The sequence below is a fragment of the Salarias fasciatus genome, chromosome 22, assembly GCF_902148845.1.
Source record: "Salarias fasciatus chromosome 22, fSalaFa1.1, whole genome shotgun sequence".
NCBI lineage: Eukaryota > Metazoa > Chordata > Actinopteri > Blenniiformes > Blenniidae > Salarias > Salarias fasciatus.
Genome location: NC_043765.1, coordinates 20,605,027 through 20,621,484, shown reverse-complemented (window position 1 = coordinate 20,621,484; position 16,458 = coordinate 20,605,027). Strand labels below are relative to the sequence as shown.

The window sequence follows — 16,458 nt, the reverse complement described above, 5'->3', positions numbered from 1 at the left end:
ATGTTATATGTTGCATTTATGAATTTTCAATTAAAATTTAAGATGGCAATTACATTTTCAGTTGTTTTTGTACCCATTTCTTATCCAAGAGATAAAAGTAATTCTGAAAATGAGTGAGGTGTAAATAAAACTTTAAAAAAAGTAGTAATTGTGACCTTGAAAATATCAAAGTAGATGACTTGTGAATAAAATATATTGCGGTATCAGTAAAATTACGTTTTTGAATAAACTCTTAAATGTGCAAGTACCGAAAAGCCCACTGAACTGCAGTGATGTGATCCAAATTCACAACATGTCAGAGGGAACAGCTTCCACACTGCTGTATTTATTTGACAGCAGCCATTTAAAATCTATACCTTAGCCACTTATATACATTGTTGTCACAGTGTCTATAGGGTTAGAAGTGGATATAGATATTTTAAATCATGTTTAATGTTGGTTGTTACATTGTTTATGAGCACAGGATCATGGTACAGTATATGTCAGTTCCGTGTCAGTATTGATTGTGGTTAGCGGCATAAATTATCTTTCAGGATTTGCATTCTATACACACCAGAAAACAAGCAGGCTTATTCTGTATCCACATGGTAAACTCACAACACATAAAAAAATGCTCCGGTTTGCATATTTCACATGTATTCTGCTTTTCTACCATGAAAATGTTCAACTGAAAAGCTTGCCAGGCAGTAACTTCAGAGATTAGCATGTAAACCGTAATATTCTCACACTGTGGAGGCATCTAGACTCACTGAGCTTGATTGTGACATTTATATAACAGTAAATGCGTTTGGGGAGATGTATCATTTCAGTGTTGAGGCAGGGACTCGCTAGTAGAGACACAAGTAGAGAAGACATGTTTGCTGATGTTGTGCTACAGTGGCGCATATTCTGAAAGCAACACACGAGTTGAATTACCAAATAAAACATGGGACACAGACAGAGCAGGCCACAGTGAAAATAAGGTCCTCAGTCTCTGTTTAGGATGCAGAGAATCTGTTATCATTTTCATTTGTGGTTGCTCAAACTTGTGTAATTTCACGTTAAAATCTTTTCTTTTTTGCGAAAATTACATCCAGTTACATATTTATATGAACTGAATGTGATAAACCACACTAGATTTTACTGACACAGACAGTAAATGTAAATCCATCTCTCCATGGGCGGAATCTTAACAGTGTATACGCGGCCTCTACTCTAACAGTCTTAATAGTTTATTTTTACAAGAACATTTTCTGTTTGCCACGTACATCACGTCTTATCACAAGACGCTTAAGGCAAAGTCTGTTGTGTGTTCAAACAGTGGAGCCGCCCTGGCCGTATTGATCCACTGATATGACAGCAGTCACTGGTGTTGCGGGCGCCTCTGCAGCAGGTCGTCCAGCCCCGTCTTGCTGATGGTGCCGTAGGCCTGAGAGTAGCTGCCCAGTTTGGCTCGAGGGTCCCCGGCAGCAGACACGTTGCAGTTAGTCTGAAACACTTTCTTGCTGAACCGTGGCGGTGGACGGGATTCTCTGCCATGACAATTTAAACGTTGATTCTGTGTGAGAGAGAACGACAGTTAAAGAAACTTTAAACATCATATGTTCAGTTGTTTTGTCATGAACAGAAAATGTCTTAAATGTGTGGATTTGATACCAATATTCTCAGGAATTCACTGACCAAGCGCGCGGATGCGACATGCAGCCCGGCAGATAACGACGGCTCATCCTTGCGGACCAGCGGGTTGTTCTGGGTTTGGTTCAGGTTCAAAGAGAAGGAGCGGTTATGAGTGGCCGGCGCTGAGCGGCCACGCTGGAGAATCTGGTCCATGGACTGCTGCAGGCAGGGACGGGAGACAGAGATTCACCCACAGGAAGAGCAGCGAGAGGAAAAACAAGGAGCCAAAATTAGAGTGAAAGACACAGATTACATCACAAGAAGAGAAAAGCAAAATAGTGAGGAGGTTCAGGTGTGTGTCTCACTACAGCAGCGCTGGCGCTCTCTGTTGGTGATGCAGTCGCATTTCCATTACTGGTCTCTGCAACTGGTTTCCTGCCGCCGGCTGCAGAGTGGTAGTGATGAACCGGAGCAGCAGGACTCCGAACGAAACCATCTGCACAGAGACAAGAGCTGCTTACATTTTTCTTCCTGAGGTACATTCAAGCCCTTTCCACATAAAGGATTAGCTTTTTTTCTATGAACATTTTTGAGAAGTGATTTTCTCTGTAAACACTTCTTTTTAGAACACAAGTACATTTTGACCCATTGCTATAAAAAAAGATCATACTTGGGGCGTGAGTGATGGGGTTATATGTGGGCTTTCCTAATCCAGGGATTTCAGTGGGACTCTTCCTCTCCACAGCAGGTGAGCTCGGTGCATTAACAGCCTCATGCTTGGCGATTCCCAGGTGAGAAGGCACCTGGTTTGTCTCACGTTGTGGTTTTCCCTCGCGTCTGCCGTCTCTTTCGGAGTTCACCTCCGCCGGGCTCTTCTCTGCTCTCTGACTTGTCACCGCGGGCTTCTCCCTGCCGCTCACGCAGCCTCCGTCCTTCGGCTGGATCAGCCGCAGCATCCCGTGGTTCGTCTTCCTTTCCAGCATCATCTGCGGGTGAGGAGGAGGACTACTGAGTTTTATTTGTAGCTACGAACCGACCCCTGGCAGGTGGAATTAAAACATACGTTCAATGTTTCTTTCCACACATCTGTAATCAGTCTGTACCTCATATAACTTATTGCGATATTGAACCACAGACAGCTGCACGTCATCGTCCACCGGCAGCACTACGTCGCAGTTGAGAGCTGATTCTTTGGCTGGATTGTGAAACCTCCAGGGAGATAAAATACAGGGAAAGACATAAATGCAATACACAGCAATGACAGAACAGAGTCAGTATATATTCTAACATCTGTTCAACTATAGTCATCCATGAAAGTGACAGCCTGAGCTTTGATACCTGGCTACATATGCATGCTGGAGGGCCTGCTCTGCTGTCAGCCGCTTGTCTGGGTTAAATACCAGCAGGCCCCTCAGCAGGTCCAGAGCATCGGGGGGCACAGACGGCTGGATAAGATCCTCCAGAGGCACCTGTGGTCTGGAGACGGAAGCACAAAGAGGAGTGCAAACTGAGACAAAATCATCTGTATCTGGATCCACTCTCTGCAGGATGTATGAAGACTTCAGATCATTAAAAAGTCTTACTTTAGCAGCATTCTCTGAATGACAGACGATCCATACTCTGACTTGATTGCGAGAATATCTGGAAAATCAAAGCAAGAATATATTTAAACAGTAATGTGAAGAAATAGCATTAATCCTTTCATTTTTTTTTTTTTTTTTAACAACCTTCCGGGCTGGGGTGTGGTATGGCACTCATGATCTTCTCTATCTGGTTGATGGTGGAAGTCCCGGGAAACAGGGCCTTTCCCAGCAGCATCTCTCCCAGGATACAGCCGAGGCTCCACATGTCCACGCCTTTAGTGTACCTTTGGGCAACATATATGACTGCTGAGCACAGAGGCACTCATCAAATCCACCGAATTGTCTGATTTGCAAAAAATAAAAAAATGTAACCAAAAACAACAATAAAAAAAAATAAATAAAATGAAAAAAGGGTACATGAAATAGTTCCGGTCATGGGGATAGATGTCATCTCGGCTGATACCTTGCGGATCCCAGCAGGATTTCAGGCGCTCGGTACCAGCGCGTTGCGACGTACTCCGTCAGTGCAGGATTCCCACTGTCCTCCTGGATCTGGTTGAGTGATCTGGCCAGGCCGAAATCACACAGCTTGACAACGCAGTCAGCGTCCAAGAGCACGTTGGACGGCTGTGGGAACACAGACAAGAGAAACATTCCTCACAAAGGCGGTCATAGTTTGATTTACACTTCAGTTCCCAGAGCTTGGCCCAGCTATGAAAACAAAAACAAGACGAGAAGTGAAGTAAAGTCACATTTCCAGGGTGAAGAGCCATTTGAGGGTCATGATGAGAATCTTTTAGAAAACAGTCACTTTGTGAACACTGTGCTTCAAACATGACAGAAATACTATAATTATATACATAAAAAGAACAAAATAATTAATCTGTATGTCATTAAAGATGCAGTAAGTCCATCTTTTTAGCCTGGTGTACCTTTTGGTCTCTGTGGATGACGTTCCCTGAATGGAGGTATTTGATGGCTTTAAGGAGCTGATAGATCACGTAGCGTTTATGGACGTCCTTCAGAAGAGTGCCTTTCTTTATCACTGCGTGCAGGTCGGTGTCTGGCACAGAGAAGGGAGGAGCGGGGGGGGGGGGGGGGGGGGGGGCAGCATGTGACTGTTGCAGTGATTTCAAGTCATGCCACGGGTGTAAACACACAACAGCCACAAACACGAGACGATTTCTCGTCCATCCCAAAGAAAATGAACACCCAGAGAGAAACGATGCGGGTCAGCCCTGCGATGCTGCAGTGGAGTCAGGGATTAGGCTGTGCAGAGAGGGAGGGTGGGGGGGGGGTCTGTGGACTCAGCAGTAACAACGTGCAGCCAGCCAAAGGAAGCACAAGCCCTGCTTCCACACACAGCTACACATCAGCCTCCACCTCCTCACTGCCAAGTTAAACTGCTGAAAGCCGACGCAGCCTCCCCCATGTCAGTGTGTTGCAATATTAAGAGATACTTGTCTTCAGGCAGCGAGATGATTTTGAACACTCACCCATATATTCAAAGATAAGGTAAATGTCTTTATCGTTTTGCGCTCTGATGACATTTAGGAGTTTGACGATGTTGGGATGATCTCCAAACTCCTGCAACGAGAATTAAAAACACTGAGCAACAGAAGAAGAGAAAAAAAACCCCACTCTGGGCAAACAGAGAAAGCAAACCTTAGTTACGGGGTGAGATGATGTCAAGGTTGTGTAAACAGCTGGGAAACATTCAACACAAGTTGCGTAACGGTCTCGACAAATCCTGTGACTCCAGCAGTGGAGACTTTTACTGGGAGATGACAAAAGCTGATTGGGGCCAGTGGCTCAGCATGAATGTGGGTCAAAACATAAGAAATAAAACTGATACATTACATAATGTGTGAAAAACAGAGGTCCCGTTGATAAAAATGCTCATTGTTTTCTAGTAATTACCAAGGCTTCGATAGGCCACCATGGCCTAATTTGACCTGCAACAGCTTCTTATGTAACCAAACGAACCTTAACTTCTCTTAATATCAGATAAAACAATTGGGTTTATTCATTTTCTTCAGCAAAGCATCTCTTACTCCCAGTATAAACACATAAGCACCATGTTGATGCAGTGAATGACAGATCCTGTGTTTGAACACCAAAACGCGTTCAAGTCATGTCCACACAAAGGATTATGAGCAAAAACTGACCAAGACTGACTTAGAATTTCCACCTAAAAGTAAATGTGTTATTCAGACAATGTTTATAATGAATGCAGAGCAAGAGTAACATCCTGCACTGCATGCATGCACCATTACCTGCACCGGCAGAGTGCTCAACTGATGAGGAAACCAATGAGAGAGGCCTTTTTTAAAAATGTTTTTATGATTCTCATGATATTAAACAGCAGCGATGCAGCTCTTTAAAGAACTGGTTTAAAACCTTACTGGTGATGGATAACTGGTTTACCACAACAGGCTAGGCATGGTAATCAAAGGAGTTATTCCAGATTACTCAGGGTGGCTGCATCACTGAGGGTGAAAGTGAGGCTAAATCCGCAAACTATGTTGTTGTGCTTAACATCAGCGATATTCTTTAACTCAAGCAATTATTATAGTTACCTGAAGGAACATGATTTCTCTGAAAGTCCTCTGTAAAAGAAAAAAATCCCATTATAATCAGGCACACACAAGCCTCATGTTCTATTTAATCATTAGCCAAGCTCCTCATGCACTTCAGACAGGAGAGGGACAAAATGCAGACAGAGTGGTGAGACCAGTGGTTTCCAACTGGAAAGGAGCCACAGGTGATATAGAACTGCTTCCTAATAACATTATAGGATATATAAGTGTGAAAATTACATTTTACAAACAAAATTGTTCTCTTGTGATTTTCATTCTTTCTTTCTTTTTTTTTATTTATAGTGAAATTTAAATCCCACTTTGCTTTGTGAACTGGAACATTGAACCTCTCCTGGCAGGTACTTCAAAAATCAATTTTGAGTTGAAGAGTAGCTATAATCACTGGAAATCTGCACCTGGTAAAAAATGACAGAGAGAAAGCCTGGCTTCATCTTTACATAATCAAAACACAATACAGAGATCAGACATTTAGTCGATGGTAACAAATTACAGCCACAGCTTTGGTTTAAACTCCATACCTGGGCATCGGTCCTGTTTCTGAAGGCATCAAAGATCTTTTTCACAGCCACAATCTCGCCTGTCTGTCGGTCAACCGCTTTCCAGACGATGCCGTATGCCTGAGATATGAAGATCAGACAACAGGCTCACATTTTATACCTGCAGGTGTCGACTGACAGTCTGACACAAGTTTATACATACAGGATGCTGACCAGGTCCGAAAAAGAAATGAATGGAGAAAAGACTGATATTGGTTCAGAGATTACATCAGAGATGAAGGATTAATGTCACGTATGTGGTAGGAGCACCACAGCCTTTGAGGCATCAGATCACATTCACACAGAACTGGAGCCTCATTGTATCAGGAAAACTGAACCTCAAGTGCTGCAGATGATGTAGCGAAACTCACCTGACAATATTCAACAAAGTGACTTTTAAAATAAAAGTTTACTGAGGACAGTTAAAGGAACTCTGCTTCTGTAAATCTAAATATAGAGCTGGTTTAACAAGCGCTTGCTGACTTTAAGAGCATCACCCAACAGTCAGCAAACAGGTTAAACACCTGTGTAACCTGAGTCGTCCTCAGGTGTGTCCAGGTGGCAACTGTGGTGTGTGTAGCTACATCACAGAGATCAGCTGGCCGTTCTGAGCAGAGCAGCAATTTGTGAATCCCTGTGGACTGACAATGGAAAGAGAGCTGGCTGTATTTATTCCTGTTCCAGCCTCAGCAAGTGGAGAGAGAGAGAGAAAAACAAAAAGGTCTCAGACTGAAAAGAACAAGTGTCCTCATACAGCAGCTAATCTGCAAGTAAATAGTTTGTCTCGCCAAAGTAAGTAAAACTCCTTTGCTTACAACATCGGTATTCACTTAGAACTCTAAGTCTGGGGAATTTCAGGAATTTTCTAAAGGCTGAAATAAGTACAGAGGGAGCATAAGAGGCAAAAAAAAAATGATGAAACCTTGCAGATATTTTGCATTGCAAAGAACAAGCAATGTTTATTAAACATACAGTAAAGTACTTTGTAAGTTATTTGCGCAATATGTGTTAAAATGACCGGAATTAACTAAAAGAAACACTCACCCCTTTCCCAAGTCTCTTCTTGATTTCATATTTGAGAGAAATATGCTCCTCCACCTCGGAGACGTTTGCTGACTCATACTTTTTACTCATTTTTCACCTGGTGCGTACCTCAGTTACCACTCCCTGAAACAAATAAGCGTTGGCTTTTTGCAGTAAAAAGTCACGAGAGATAAAGTATTCAACTCGATATTATCAATGCAAAAAAAAAAAGTGGAGTCTTCCTGCAGACCTGCATCTCACCTGGCGACCTTCATGCAAACCGTCCGGTCAGACGCGGCGCCTCTCGGTGAGGTCTCGGTTAAAGAGCAGGTTAGTTTGTTTCACCTCCATGTGTTGACAGGGTTTCACGCGCTCTGTCCATAACCTCCGGCTGCACGGAAGCACGAGCTGTTTAATTTACGGGAAACCCGTCCGGTCAGCTTCGCTCTGGCGCCACAAACAGAACTGCTCCGGAGTTTTGTAAATTTTCTTGTCGTCGTGGTAACGGATACGCTGCCGCCCGTTTCTTAAAGGAGACACGGCGCGTGAATTCGTGACGGAACGTGCGGCGACGCGTTGCCATGGAGACGGTGCCGTGGATGACGTATTGGGAGGTTCCGAAAGTGAGGACGAGAACGTAAGAATACATTATGGTAATGAAAATAATTAATAATTAATAATAATAATAATAATAATAATAATAATAATAATAATAATAATAATAATAATAAAAAATAGAAATAAAACAATGTTTTCATTTCTTTGCATCTGTGGATTCAATGGATTCTAAATTTACATCAACAGCACCTTCAAAAATACTATATACACTTACTGATAAAGATGATGACTTGTTCAATATTTATTTTACCCATAGGCTATGCAGAGGTATTTCATCTCTCAGTGATGTCCCTGCTATACGAAATTGTTGGCTTATAACGAGTTCAAAGGCAGGCACACAATAACTGAAGAAGACCTTGTCTGAAAGCTTTCTGACCTCTAAAGAAGCCCAAATCCAACTGTTATATTTTAAAAAGTAATTGGCACGTGCAGTTCAAATATCATTGACACCATTGTTAAAATACTGAAACCCTACAAAATGATTAGAGTTGTCACATTCACAATAATTTGGCCCATTAGAATTTAAAAACTCTGAAGAAACATTTTATTTCCTGATTCACAAACAACACAAAAAGGCAAAACATACATTTTTGTAGAGTTTATTTCTAAAAAGGTGTTACATGCTTTTATTTAAAAATCAGAACTATTATTTACAATGAGAAATCTTCATAAATATGTTCTCCCTAAAGGTGTTTAGGGGGGTTGAAACATATTTGGTAAGCAAAATGAGGAAGTAGATCCACCTCCATTTTGCCCACTTACAATGTAGTGAAAAACTAACTTAAATATGGCGTAGGTATGTTAACAGAACGGTACAGAAAAATAAGCACACCACATAGTTCTTTCCACCCTAATTTCATTTTCAATGATTAATTTTAAGAGTTGTCTAATCATCTTCAAGTCCAAATGGTTCCTGTATCAGCTTCTTTCCCCTTGCTGACAGATGAAGCAGATGAACTTCATCTTTTTGCTTTATTTTGCTTTATTTAACACACAACATCATTTGATGAAGCAATAAAAAAAACAACAAGTGATAGAAAACAACAAAAAATAAGCACTGACAAGTAAGGTCTTACATTTATATTATCAAAAGAAAAATAAGATCTATGAATTTTTTCATTTTGATAAAACATACCACACTTCTCTGTTGGTGTACTGCAAAAAGTAGGTATAAAATTAGACCTTTCTTAGACGCTACAGTACGAAACGAAGCGTAAACTGTCATGTCGAGGGCAGATTTAAACAGCCAATGTGTAAGGATTTCTTCATACAAGGTTTGGATAGAAAATGCCAGTGGAGCAGCTTACAGTGCAGGTTAAGCCTGGAAAACTCAGCTGCAGGCAGCATGATCGTCCAGAATCACCGGAGCATTCAAGCTGGAGGATTCTGAACAGGATACTCCTTGTTTAAAGATCACAGGAACCACGAGTACAGAATGAAATAAAAATAAAACAAAACAGGAGGTGGATATGAGACAGAAAACTTGTCCAAACAAAATCCACTTCCTGCCACAAAAGTCAGGAGAAAGTTGCACATTTCTTCTCTTGATATTTCAGATATTCCAGACAGATGGATCTGTGACTGTCAGATGCTTTAAGAGGAGTGGAGGAAGCGGTTGAAGGCGTTGTAGGCCGACTCGAGATCGAACAGCATCTGGCGTACCTGATTGTCATCCAGCTCGTCTGAGGCTGACATGCTGCTGAGGGTGGTCAACCTGTGGTCAAAACATCACGGGAGCACAGTTTGGTGAAGCAGCACTGAAGTACGAGCCAGTTAAGGCTGCAGTTCAGGGAGGATGCAGACTAAAATGTGTCTTTTGTGCCATGCTCACAGATGAAACGTCACAGACTGAACCTGACCCACAATCATCTGAGGATGTTAATGACAAACTGCTGCCACCATGTAATAAACAAAGACGGAGAAAACAGATTGCTAATAATCTATCAACTCGAGTGGCCCTTTGGAACTCACCAGAGGCTGACTTTGTCCTTGGCCTCGGAGTCTGGAGGCATGTTGCTCATTCTGTTCATAGTTTCCATCAGCTCTCTCAGGTCTGGTTGGATCTGGATCAATAAAGTGAGCCCAGTGAGTCCGATGCCCATTTAAGCAGCTAAATTACGAAAAGGTAACGTGCATTTAAAAATATACCTCATCCATGGCCCTGATTTCCAGTCTCAACTTGTCCATGACGGTGATGAAGAGCTGGAGGTTGGAGGAAAACAACATAACATTCAACAAATGTTCACAGTCAGCAATGACAAATATGTTTCCTCGACTGTTTGTAACATAAGCATAACAAATATTCCTTTCCCGGATCTCACTTTCTGATTACTGATTATATTAATAGGTCTGATTTTATGAGCTGCAGTTGGCAGTGGACAGAGCTGGCATCGTTCACTGACATTTTTCAACGTCTGATCAGAGGATGAGCCAAATTAAGTGAAACCACTTCAGCCTCCCAGCTCACACTAAATTAAATCACTACAAAAAGCCTTTTCCAATCTGGCACAAGGCCCAAAACTGAATGTTGGGATGTTGGGATGAAGAGAGGACATACAGAAACTATATCCGCAATGCAGCGGTTCAAGTTGCCCTTGTCATCCTTGATGGTGATCGGTCGATCCTCCTTAATTCTTTCCATTGCTAGCGGGCAGTCCAGCTGGGAGACAAAATGAAGGCACAGATCCATACTAAACAACAGATGATATCAAAAGACACGTGAAAAAGATTATAATATCATGTGAACTCACTCTGTACTTCCGGCAAAAGTCATCGATGGAGCCCACATCGGAACCCTGCACCTGTTTGAAAGCAGCCTTATACTGGACCAAGAGCCTGGAACAGGACGCAGTGTACCTGAGACCAAAAACATTAACAAAGTCATGCTCCTGAAAATAGAAGAGGTGTTTTTCTTTTTTGGTTTTCAAGTATGACATCGAGATTGATTTATTACTCACTCATTGGGCGTTACACAGTCTTTGATATACGCCTTCTCTAAGGCCTGCAGAGTCTTTACCACAGCAAACAACTCAGCCATGTTATCATACCTGCAACAACAAGACAAGAATGAAGATAGAACAAAACTGGAAAAAAGAGAGAATCCATACATCATGATTGTTTGCTTAAATTAGACTTATCATTAATAATTATTCACTCACTTTTCTCGTTCCCGTGCATTTTTGTATAATTTCACCTCCTGAAATGACAAATTCTGATAGTTATGATTCAAAGCTAAAATATGAAAACTTTTGATACAATTAAAACTGTGTTTTTTTCAGAACCATGTGTCATAGTTACTACTGGAATATTTATAGGTCTGAGTGGACAATATGCAAAGCTCTTTTATTCGAGGCTAAATTGAATCAATGTCATGAATACAGTTGATCTGTGTTTATATTTACCTCATATAACTCAGGTTTGTTGGCTGGAGCTATAGAGAGAAAAAAACAAGGCTTTTAATTATTTAACAACACAAAGCTTTCTGCAGAGTTAAATTATAATTAAACACGTTTGTATATATTGAATTGGTTACCTCCTCCGACTCCTCCTGTGACTGATATCCCATGGAACATAATGATAATGAATCGGAAGGTGACCTGAAAAAGATTTGTGCCTCATGACTGATGGAAAACTCATCAAAAATTCAAATGTAATTAAAACAGAGCACTTTTCATCCATTTACGAGGAATTTATCCACCGTTCATGAAATCAACCCAAATGATAATTATACTTCTTTGTTATTTCAGTTTGACAGTTTTTCTTTGAAGTTTTTTCTTGTAGTTTCAGTTATGAATAATTAATTGACTGCAAAAATAAGAACAAGTATGAAGTGTCTCAACACAAATTAAATCCTAAACGTTTTTTCATGAAATTCATATTGAAACTAATAAATACCACTTTAGTCCATTACAAATATCTATGATGTTAAAAAGTCTAAACACTGGTGTGATCACATGATTAAAAATCAGAGATGATCTCAAAGACTCAAATCTCTTTGTAGAACTCTAGGTAACATGTACTCCTTAAGAATGACACCATCATTTTAATAACTGGTGATTGGTACAAAAGCACAGACCGAAATCCATCAATTTCTAAAGAACCATTTACAGCACATTTTCCAACACTTCCCGGTTTTTTTCACGAGCAGCGTTTGCTCCTACATATGACATACATTTGTTTTCATCACCGAGCTCAGGATCACTGAGGAAGTGCGTTGTCATTATCTGTGAAATGTGAGACTTTGGTCGCCCGATGGCCCGATTCCTGCTGCAATTATTACTAGTTCATAACATTACAACGCCACCAGTGAGAGGTTGAAACAAAAATTCAATCAGCATTTACACATACTCGAAAAATGTACCCTTAACTATGTACTGGAACATGGTACTAAAAAAACAGTCATCGAACAATTGATTGTTTTGCTGAACTAGCTCGAAGTTAGCCGCTAAAGCTAACTCGAAAGCCCTTCCTGTATTATTATAACTCCACCGGAGGGAGGTATATTTCCAACATTCACCACTTCGCTCATAAGATTTACGATCATAATAACGAGTACGTCGTAGTTTCTTTAATTCACTGCGATTAAAGTGGTGACATTTGTGAAGAATAATGAAAACATTTCACTCACCCTCTTGGTTGACGGCTGATACGTCAATGTAAACACACCCTCCCGCAAGGACCAGTGACGTCAAATCATATGTGTCCACCGCGCCTTACTGAAAATTGAACATTTTAATGATTTCTAAATACATTTTTGGGTTTGAAATTAAAATGGAGCATCGGAGATTATGTATGGGGTTGAGTTGTAGAAATGATATTGTCTCTGATATTCAACGACATGGTCTTGAATCCACACCAGATTTTGAGATTTTCGAACAGGCAAACAAGAGGGACAGTCCACTGTCAAGGCGGCAGACTCGAAGAAAGGCTGTCGAAGAGGACGAGCGTCACAGTAAAGGTACATTTTGTCCTAATTACTAAAGTTTACAAGCAAAATAATGACTGTGAATATTTTTTGGGATAATATCGGGCTAATTGGGATCCTTTGTGCCGTATGAAGCTGTTACGGTGCTGAACACTATACTAAATAGCGGCTAACGTTTATCGAAGGGAGGGAGGCTGCTTCATCAAGGCTTTGATGAGGATAATGTTGGCAACTCAATCTTCATCTTGATCTTAAGTGATAGAGATATGAAATGCATTTAAAAAAAAGTGATTTGGAAAGAGAATAAACACAGTAAAGACATCATTAAGTTAAATGCATTAAAATAGACATAATCTGTTGTTTAATGGAAAGCCTAGGCCCTAAACTAATAGTGTTTTGAGGCCTGATTTCAAACAAATGAGTGTGTCAGTAGTCCTCAGGTGTTCAAGAAGTTTGTTAGACAGACGAGGAAGAGCAGAGGAACTAAAAGCTGCTTCACCTTGTTTACTTTTGACTCTGAACACTGGGTAAACCTCTTCCAGGATCTCGGGGTTCTGAAGGTTTCATAGTCTTCAAGTAAGTCTGAGGTGTGTTTAGGCCCAGGAGCATTCAAAGCCTTGCAGACAAGAAATAAGATTTTGAAGTGGGTCCTTTGACACACAGGCCGCCAGTGCAGAGACTGAAGCTCAGATGTGATGTTTTCCTCGGTCATTGGTGAGGTGTCATTGGGTTGATGAGAGCTGTGACTGCAGCATTCTGGATGAGATCTATACCAGTTATTATTTTTTTTTAAACTAAGACCTGTAAAGACACAATTACCATAATCCATCCTCCTAGAAGTACATGCATGATCAAGTTTGTCTGAATCATGCGTGGTCAGAAATCCTTTAATTGTTGCAATTTTTTTCAGATTGGAGTAAGCTGATTCTCTGAATGTCTAATGTGGCTGTTGAATTTCCGCTCATGAATCTGAGTGACATGGAGTCAAGATGTGATGCAATATACCAATGCTGGTCACAGAAATTAACCATCCAAGCGAATAGAAATGAAAGTCTATGGTTGTATATGAAAATATCTTTTATTTAATGTCTTGCAGATTTTTTTCCCTCTGCATTGCACCATGAAGACCTCCGCTCAAGAGGAATGTGGCATCTGGCTGGACACTGTGCAGCTGAAGGAAAAAACTAAAAAGGTAGTTGTCGAAACTAAACACATCTACTGAATGACAACTCAACAGAGCAGTGATTTGTGACTTATAAATATCTTTGAAAATTTATACTTAAACCCTGAAAACCAAATTCCAATGCAACTTGTCACACCGTTTGTGTTGGCTATTTTCCACTCAAAAATTAAAAAAATATTTCCAAATGCTTAATGGTTACTTATGTAGAAGCCCGAAGCAGAAAAAGGCTTTGACAAAAACATGAATTCCTAAAGCTGGATCTAAAGGGCTGCCTGGACAGGGCAGTGGAGATTAACCGATCGATGATGTTCACCTTCACTGTTAACCTTAAAGTGACTCTTTTATAGAACTTTTGGTAAACATCCAAGACTTGGGCTAGCTGAGAAAAATGATAAAATAACATTGACAATGTTTTTTTTTTCTTTTATTCAGTCAATAAAGTCACTGTTGTAACCAAGTAATTGCAATCATTGCAGCAAAATGTTTCATACATTCAATGATTATTTGCTTTTGAGTTTTATTGAACCAATTTTTCTCTTCCAGTTCCTATTTTAGTTCAGTTAATTTGTGTTTTGTTGTGTTTTTTTTTACAATTTGGGACCCCAAATACAATACATGTGGGAAAAGCCAGGCTGTCCTGATGATATTTTTCTGTCTGCATATCTTATTTTTCAGAAGTCTCTCACACGGCCCATTTCCAAGTTGCTCAATCCCTTCATTCAAGGTACTGGATACAATTTGTCTGTGGCGCTCAACTTCACTCAGACCAAACTCGAAATGCCAAAGACCAAACAAAGCACTATCTCCACCTTCTTCACCGCAAGGCCAAGAGGTGAGTACTTGAATATCTGTCACATCAAGCTGCAGGGTGTAGTATTGAAACCGTTTCACTTCATATTTGTTGATGTTTTTGTTTTTTTCTTCTTCCAAAAAGTCCTCAATAAAATCCCCACCTCTGAAGAAGCAGACACGGATCCACTGCAGCCTTTTCCATCTTCTACATCAACTTCAGTCACAGGTCTGCCGTCTGGGAGAAAACGAGGACGTGAAGAACTCACGGCTGAGGCTGACGTGGTTAAAGATTGGGAACGTGAAAATGTCACTGAGAGCGAAGCAACGCCGTGGCAGAGGCATTCACCCACACGAAACAGGGAGGGCGAATCTGAAGATGGGAGGTTTGAGAGGTACGAGTCACCACAGAGTCAGGAGAGGCTTCCTGATCCCTCATCGTTCAGCGACAGTCAGCCTCTTCCTCAGGCGTGGAGTCAAGACCCCCTGCTCACCTTCAGTCAGTATTCTGACAGTGACCAGCAATTCACCGCAGAAGATAACCTGAGCAGCCCTGGGGAATCCCTCCCACACAGCCTGCAGAGCGAGGAGACTTTTAAAAATGTGATGAATGGAGAGAGGAGAACGTCAACTCAGAAAACTCTGAATCGCCGTCATTCTCGGGACCAAGAAAACAGCTTACCACCATCTAAGTTGACAAGTCAGCGCTCTTTTCTTTTGAATAACTGGACAGAACCGAAACCTCCATCGCAGCAGAAGCTTTTAGAAGAAAACTTTGACTCACAGACCGAGTGGCTAAAACAAAAGTCTCCTGTTAAAAAGCGAGCGCGGCGGTCACGAACCGCCGGAGACGAGGACGGCTTGGCGGCTCTGTTCACGCAGGACTCTCAAGGCTTCAGGGTGATCGCACACAGAGGCCTACAAGCCAGGAGTCCTCTCAAAGACCAGAGTAACGTGAAAACGTACCGGCCTCCGGTGGTTGAGGAAGAGGAGGAGGATCTTCTCTTTACTCAAGACTCTCAGGGGAATCTAGTGATCAAACACTAAAAATGTTCTTGACATTCTTGGGCCTTTTTATGAGAGGTCCTATTTAATTGTGGATTGTATTTATTTATAAATCCAAGAAGCATTCCAACTTGTTTTTGTAGACAGTATTTTGTGAATATCTTCAAACCGTATCACCACTGTAGATCTTTAGTACGTTGCTGCAGGTCTTAATCTTCCTCTCTTCCTTGTGAGCTTCTTCATGTTGCTTCATGTTCAACCGACATAAAACTCTCCAACAAGCAAGGTTTGGAGGCTTTTTACTTTATTTGAAAAACGATACACTGTTATATCAAATTGCTTTCATGTAAAATAAAGTTTCTGAAAAGTAAAACTGTTGTATTATATGTTCTGTTCTACGTTGGTGCTGGATGCAACGAGGATCCAAATCGGAGCAGAATAACAAGAAAATGCAGAAACGGAGAGTGCTCAGGCGTGAAAGATTCCACTAGTGCTGACATTCTATAAGATACAGAGATGGTCAGCAGGTATGTCAGTTGATTTAATGTTTGCTGCATCAAATTTGATCTTTTTACATCCGTCAGCAACATCACTGCAAAAC

The 16,458-nt window shown here is 41.1% G+C and overlaps 3 protein-coding genes across 6 annotated transcripts; 1 reads left to right on the top strand and 2 right to left on the bottom strand.

The window, feature by feature from the left end:
• Positions 1-292: 292 nt before the first annotated feature.
• Positions 293-7,822, bottom strand: mapk15 (mitogen-activated protein kinase 15). Of its 4 annotated transcripts, none has more exons than XM_030120789.1 (15): positions 7,589-7,822; positions 7,360-7,482; positions 6,298-6,396; positions 5,759-5,788; positions 4,676-4,766; positions 4,112-4,242; positions 3,643-3,806; positions 3,324-3,463; positions 3,180-3,237; positions 2,935-3,072; positions 2,700-2,805; positions 2,267-2,582; positions 1,962-2,092; positions 1,660-1,815; positions 293-1,537 (listed from the first exon to the last, which is right to left on the bottom strand). In XM_030120789.1, the coding sequence occupies exons 2-15, from the start codon at positions 7,447-7,449 to the stop codon at positions 1,343-1,345; spliced, it is 1,845 nt and encodes a 614-aa protein (XP_029976649.1). In that variant the 5' UTR covers positions 7,450-7,482; positions 7,589-7,822; the 3' UTR covers positions 293-1,342. The 4 variants fall into 4 exon arrangements, with proteins under 4 accessions (XP_029976649.1, XP_029976651.1, XP_029976648.1 ...); XM_030120791.1 differs by having other exon boundaries at positions 1,965-2,092; positions 7,600-7,822; XM_030120788.1 differs by having other exon boundaries at positions 294-1,537; positions 7,600-7,822.
• Positions 7,823-9,473: 1,651 nt separating this feature from the next.
• On the bottom strand, positions 9,474-12,621 carry vps28 (VPS28 subunit of ESCRT-I). Its single transcript, XM_030120792.1, has 10 exons — positions 12,584-12,621; positions 11,489-11,552; positions 11,358-11,386; positions 11,115-11,152; positions 10,914-11,003; positions 10,707-10,812; positions 10,514-10,615; positions 10,105-10,158; positions 9,928-10,019; positions 9,474-9,670 (listed from the first exon to the last, which is right to left on the bottom strand). The coding sequence occupies exons 2-10, from the start codon at positions 11,526-11,528 to the stop codon at positions 9,550-9,552; spliced, it is 672 nt and encodes a 223-aa protein (XP_029976652.1). The 5' UTR covers positions 11,529-11,552; positions 12,584-12,621; the 3' UTR covers positions 9,474-9,549.
• Positions 12,622-12,868: 247 nt separating this feature from the next.
• On the top strand, positions 12,869-16,144 carry aunip (aurora kinase A and ninein interacting protein). Its single transcript, XM_030120576.1, has 4 exons — positions 12,869-12,913; positions 13,977-14,072; positions 14,739-14,895; positions 14,998-16,144. Exons 2-4 carry the CDS (start codon positions 14,001-14,003, stop codon positions 15,897-15,899), a joined length of 1,131 nt encoding a protein of 376 aa, XP_029976436.1. The 5' UTR covers positions 12,869-12,913; positions 13,977-14,000; the 3' UTR covers positions 15,900-16,144.
• Positions 16,145-16,458: the final 314 nt, after the last annotated feature.

Bases quoted from the DNA above. Each gene is read 5' to 3' on its own strand.
- vps28 (XM_030120792.1), bottom strand. From the start codon at position 11,528: ATGTTCCATGGGATATCAGTCACAGGAGGAGTCGGAGGAG. The intron at 10,616-10,706 runs GTGAGTTCACAT...TTTGTCTCCCAG, and splicing joins ACTTTTGCCGGAAGTACAGA to CTGGACTGCCCGCTAGCAAT. The intron at 9,671-9,927 runs GTGAGTTCCAAA...TTTTGACCACAG, and splicing joins AAGGACAAAGTCAGCCTCTG to GTTGACCACCCTCAGCAGCA.
- aunip (XM_030120576.1), top strand. From the start codon at position 14,001: ATGAAGACCTCCGCTCAAGAGGAATGTGGCATCTGGCTGGACACTGTG. The intron at 14,073-14,738 runs GTAGTTGTCGAA...CTTATTTTTCAG, and splicing joins TGAAGGAAAAAACTAAAAAG to AAGTCTCTCACACGGCCCAT. The intron at 14,896-14,997 runs GTGAGTACTTGA...TCTTCCAAAAAG, and splicing joins CTTCACCGCAAGGCCAAGAG to TCCTCAATAAAATCCCCACC.
- mapk15 (XM_030120789.1), bottom strand. From the start codon at position 7,449: ATGAGTAAAAAGTATGAGTCAGCAAACGTCTCCGAGGTGGAGGAGCAT. The intron at 5,789-6,297 runs GTATGGAGTTTA...TTTCTTTTACAG, and splicing joins GAAACAGGACCGATGCCCAG to AGGACTTTCAGAGAAATCAT. The intron at 3,464-3,642 runs GTATCAGCCGAG...TGTTGCCCAAAG, and splicing joins ATCCTGCTGGGATCCGCAAG to GTACACTAAAGGCGTGGACA.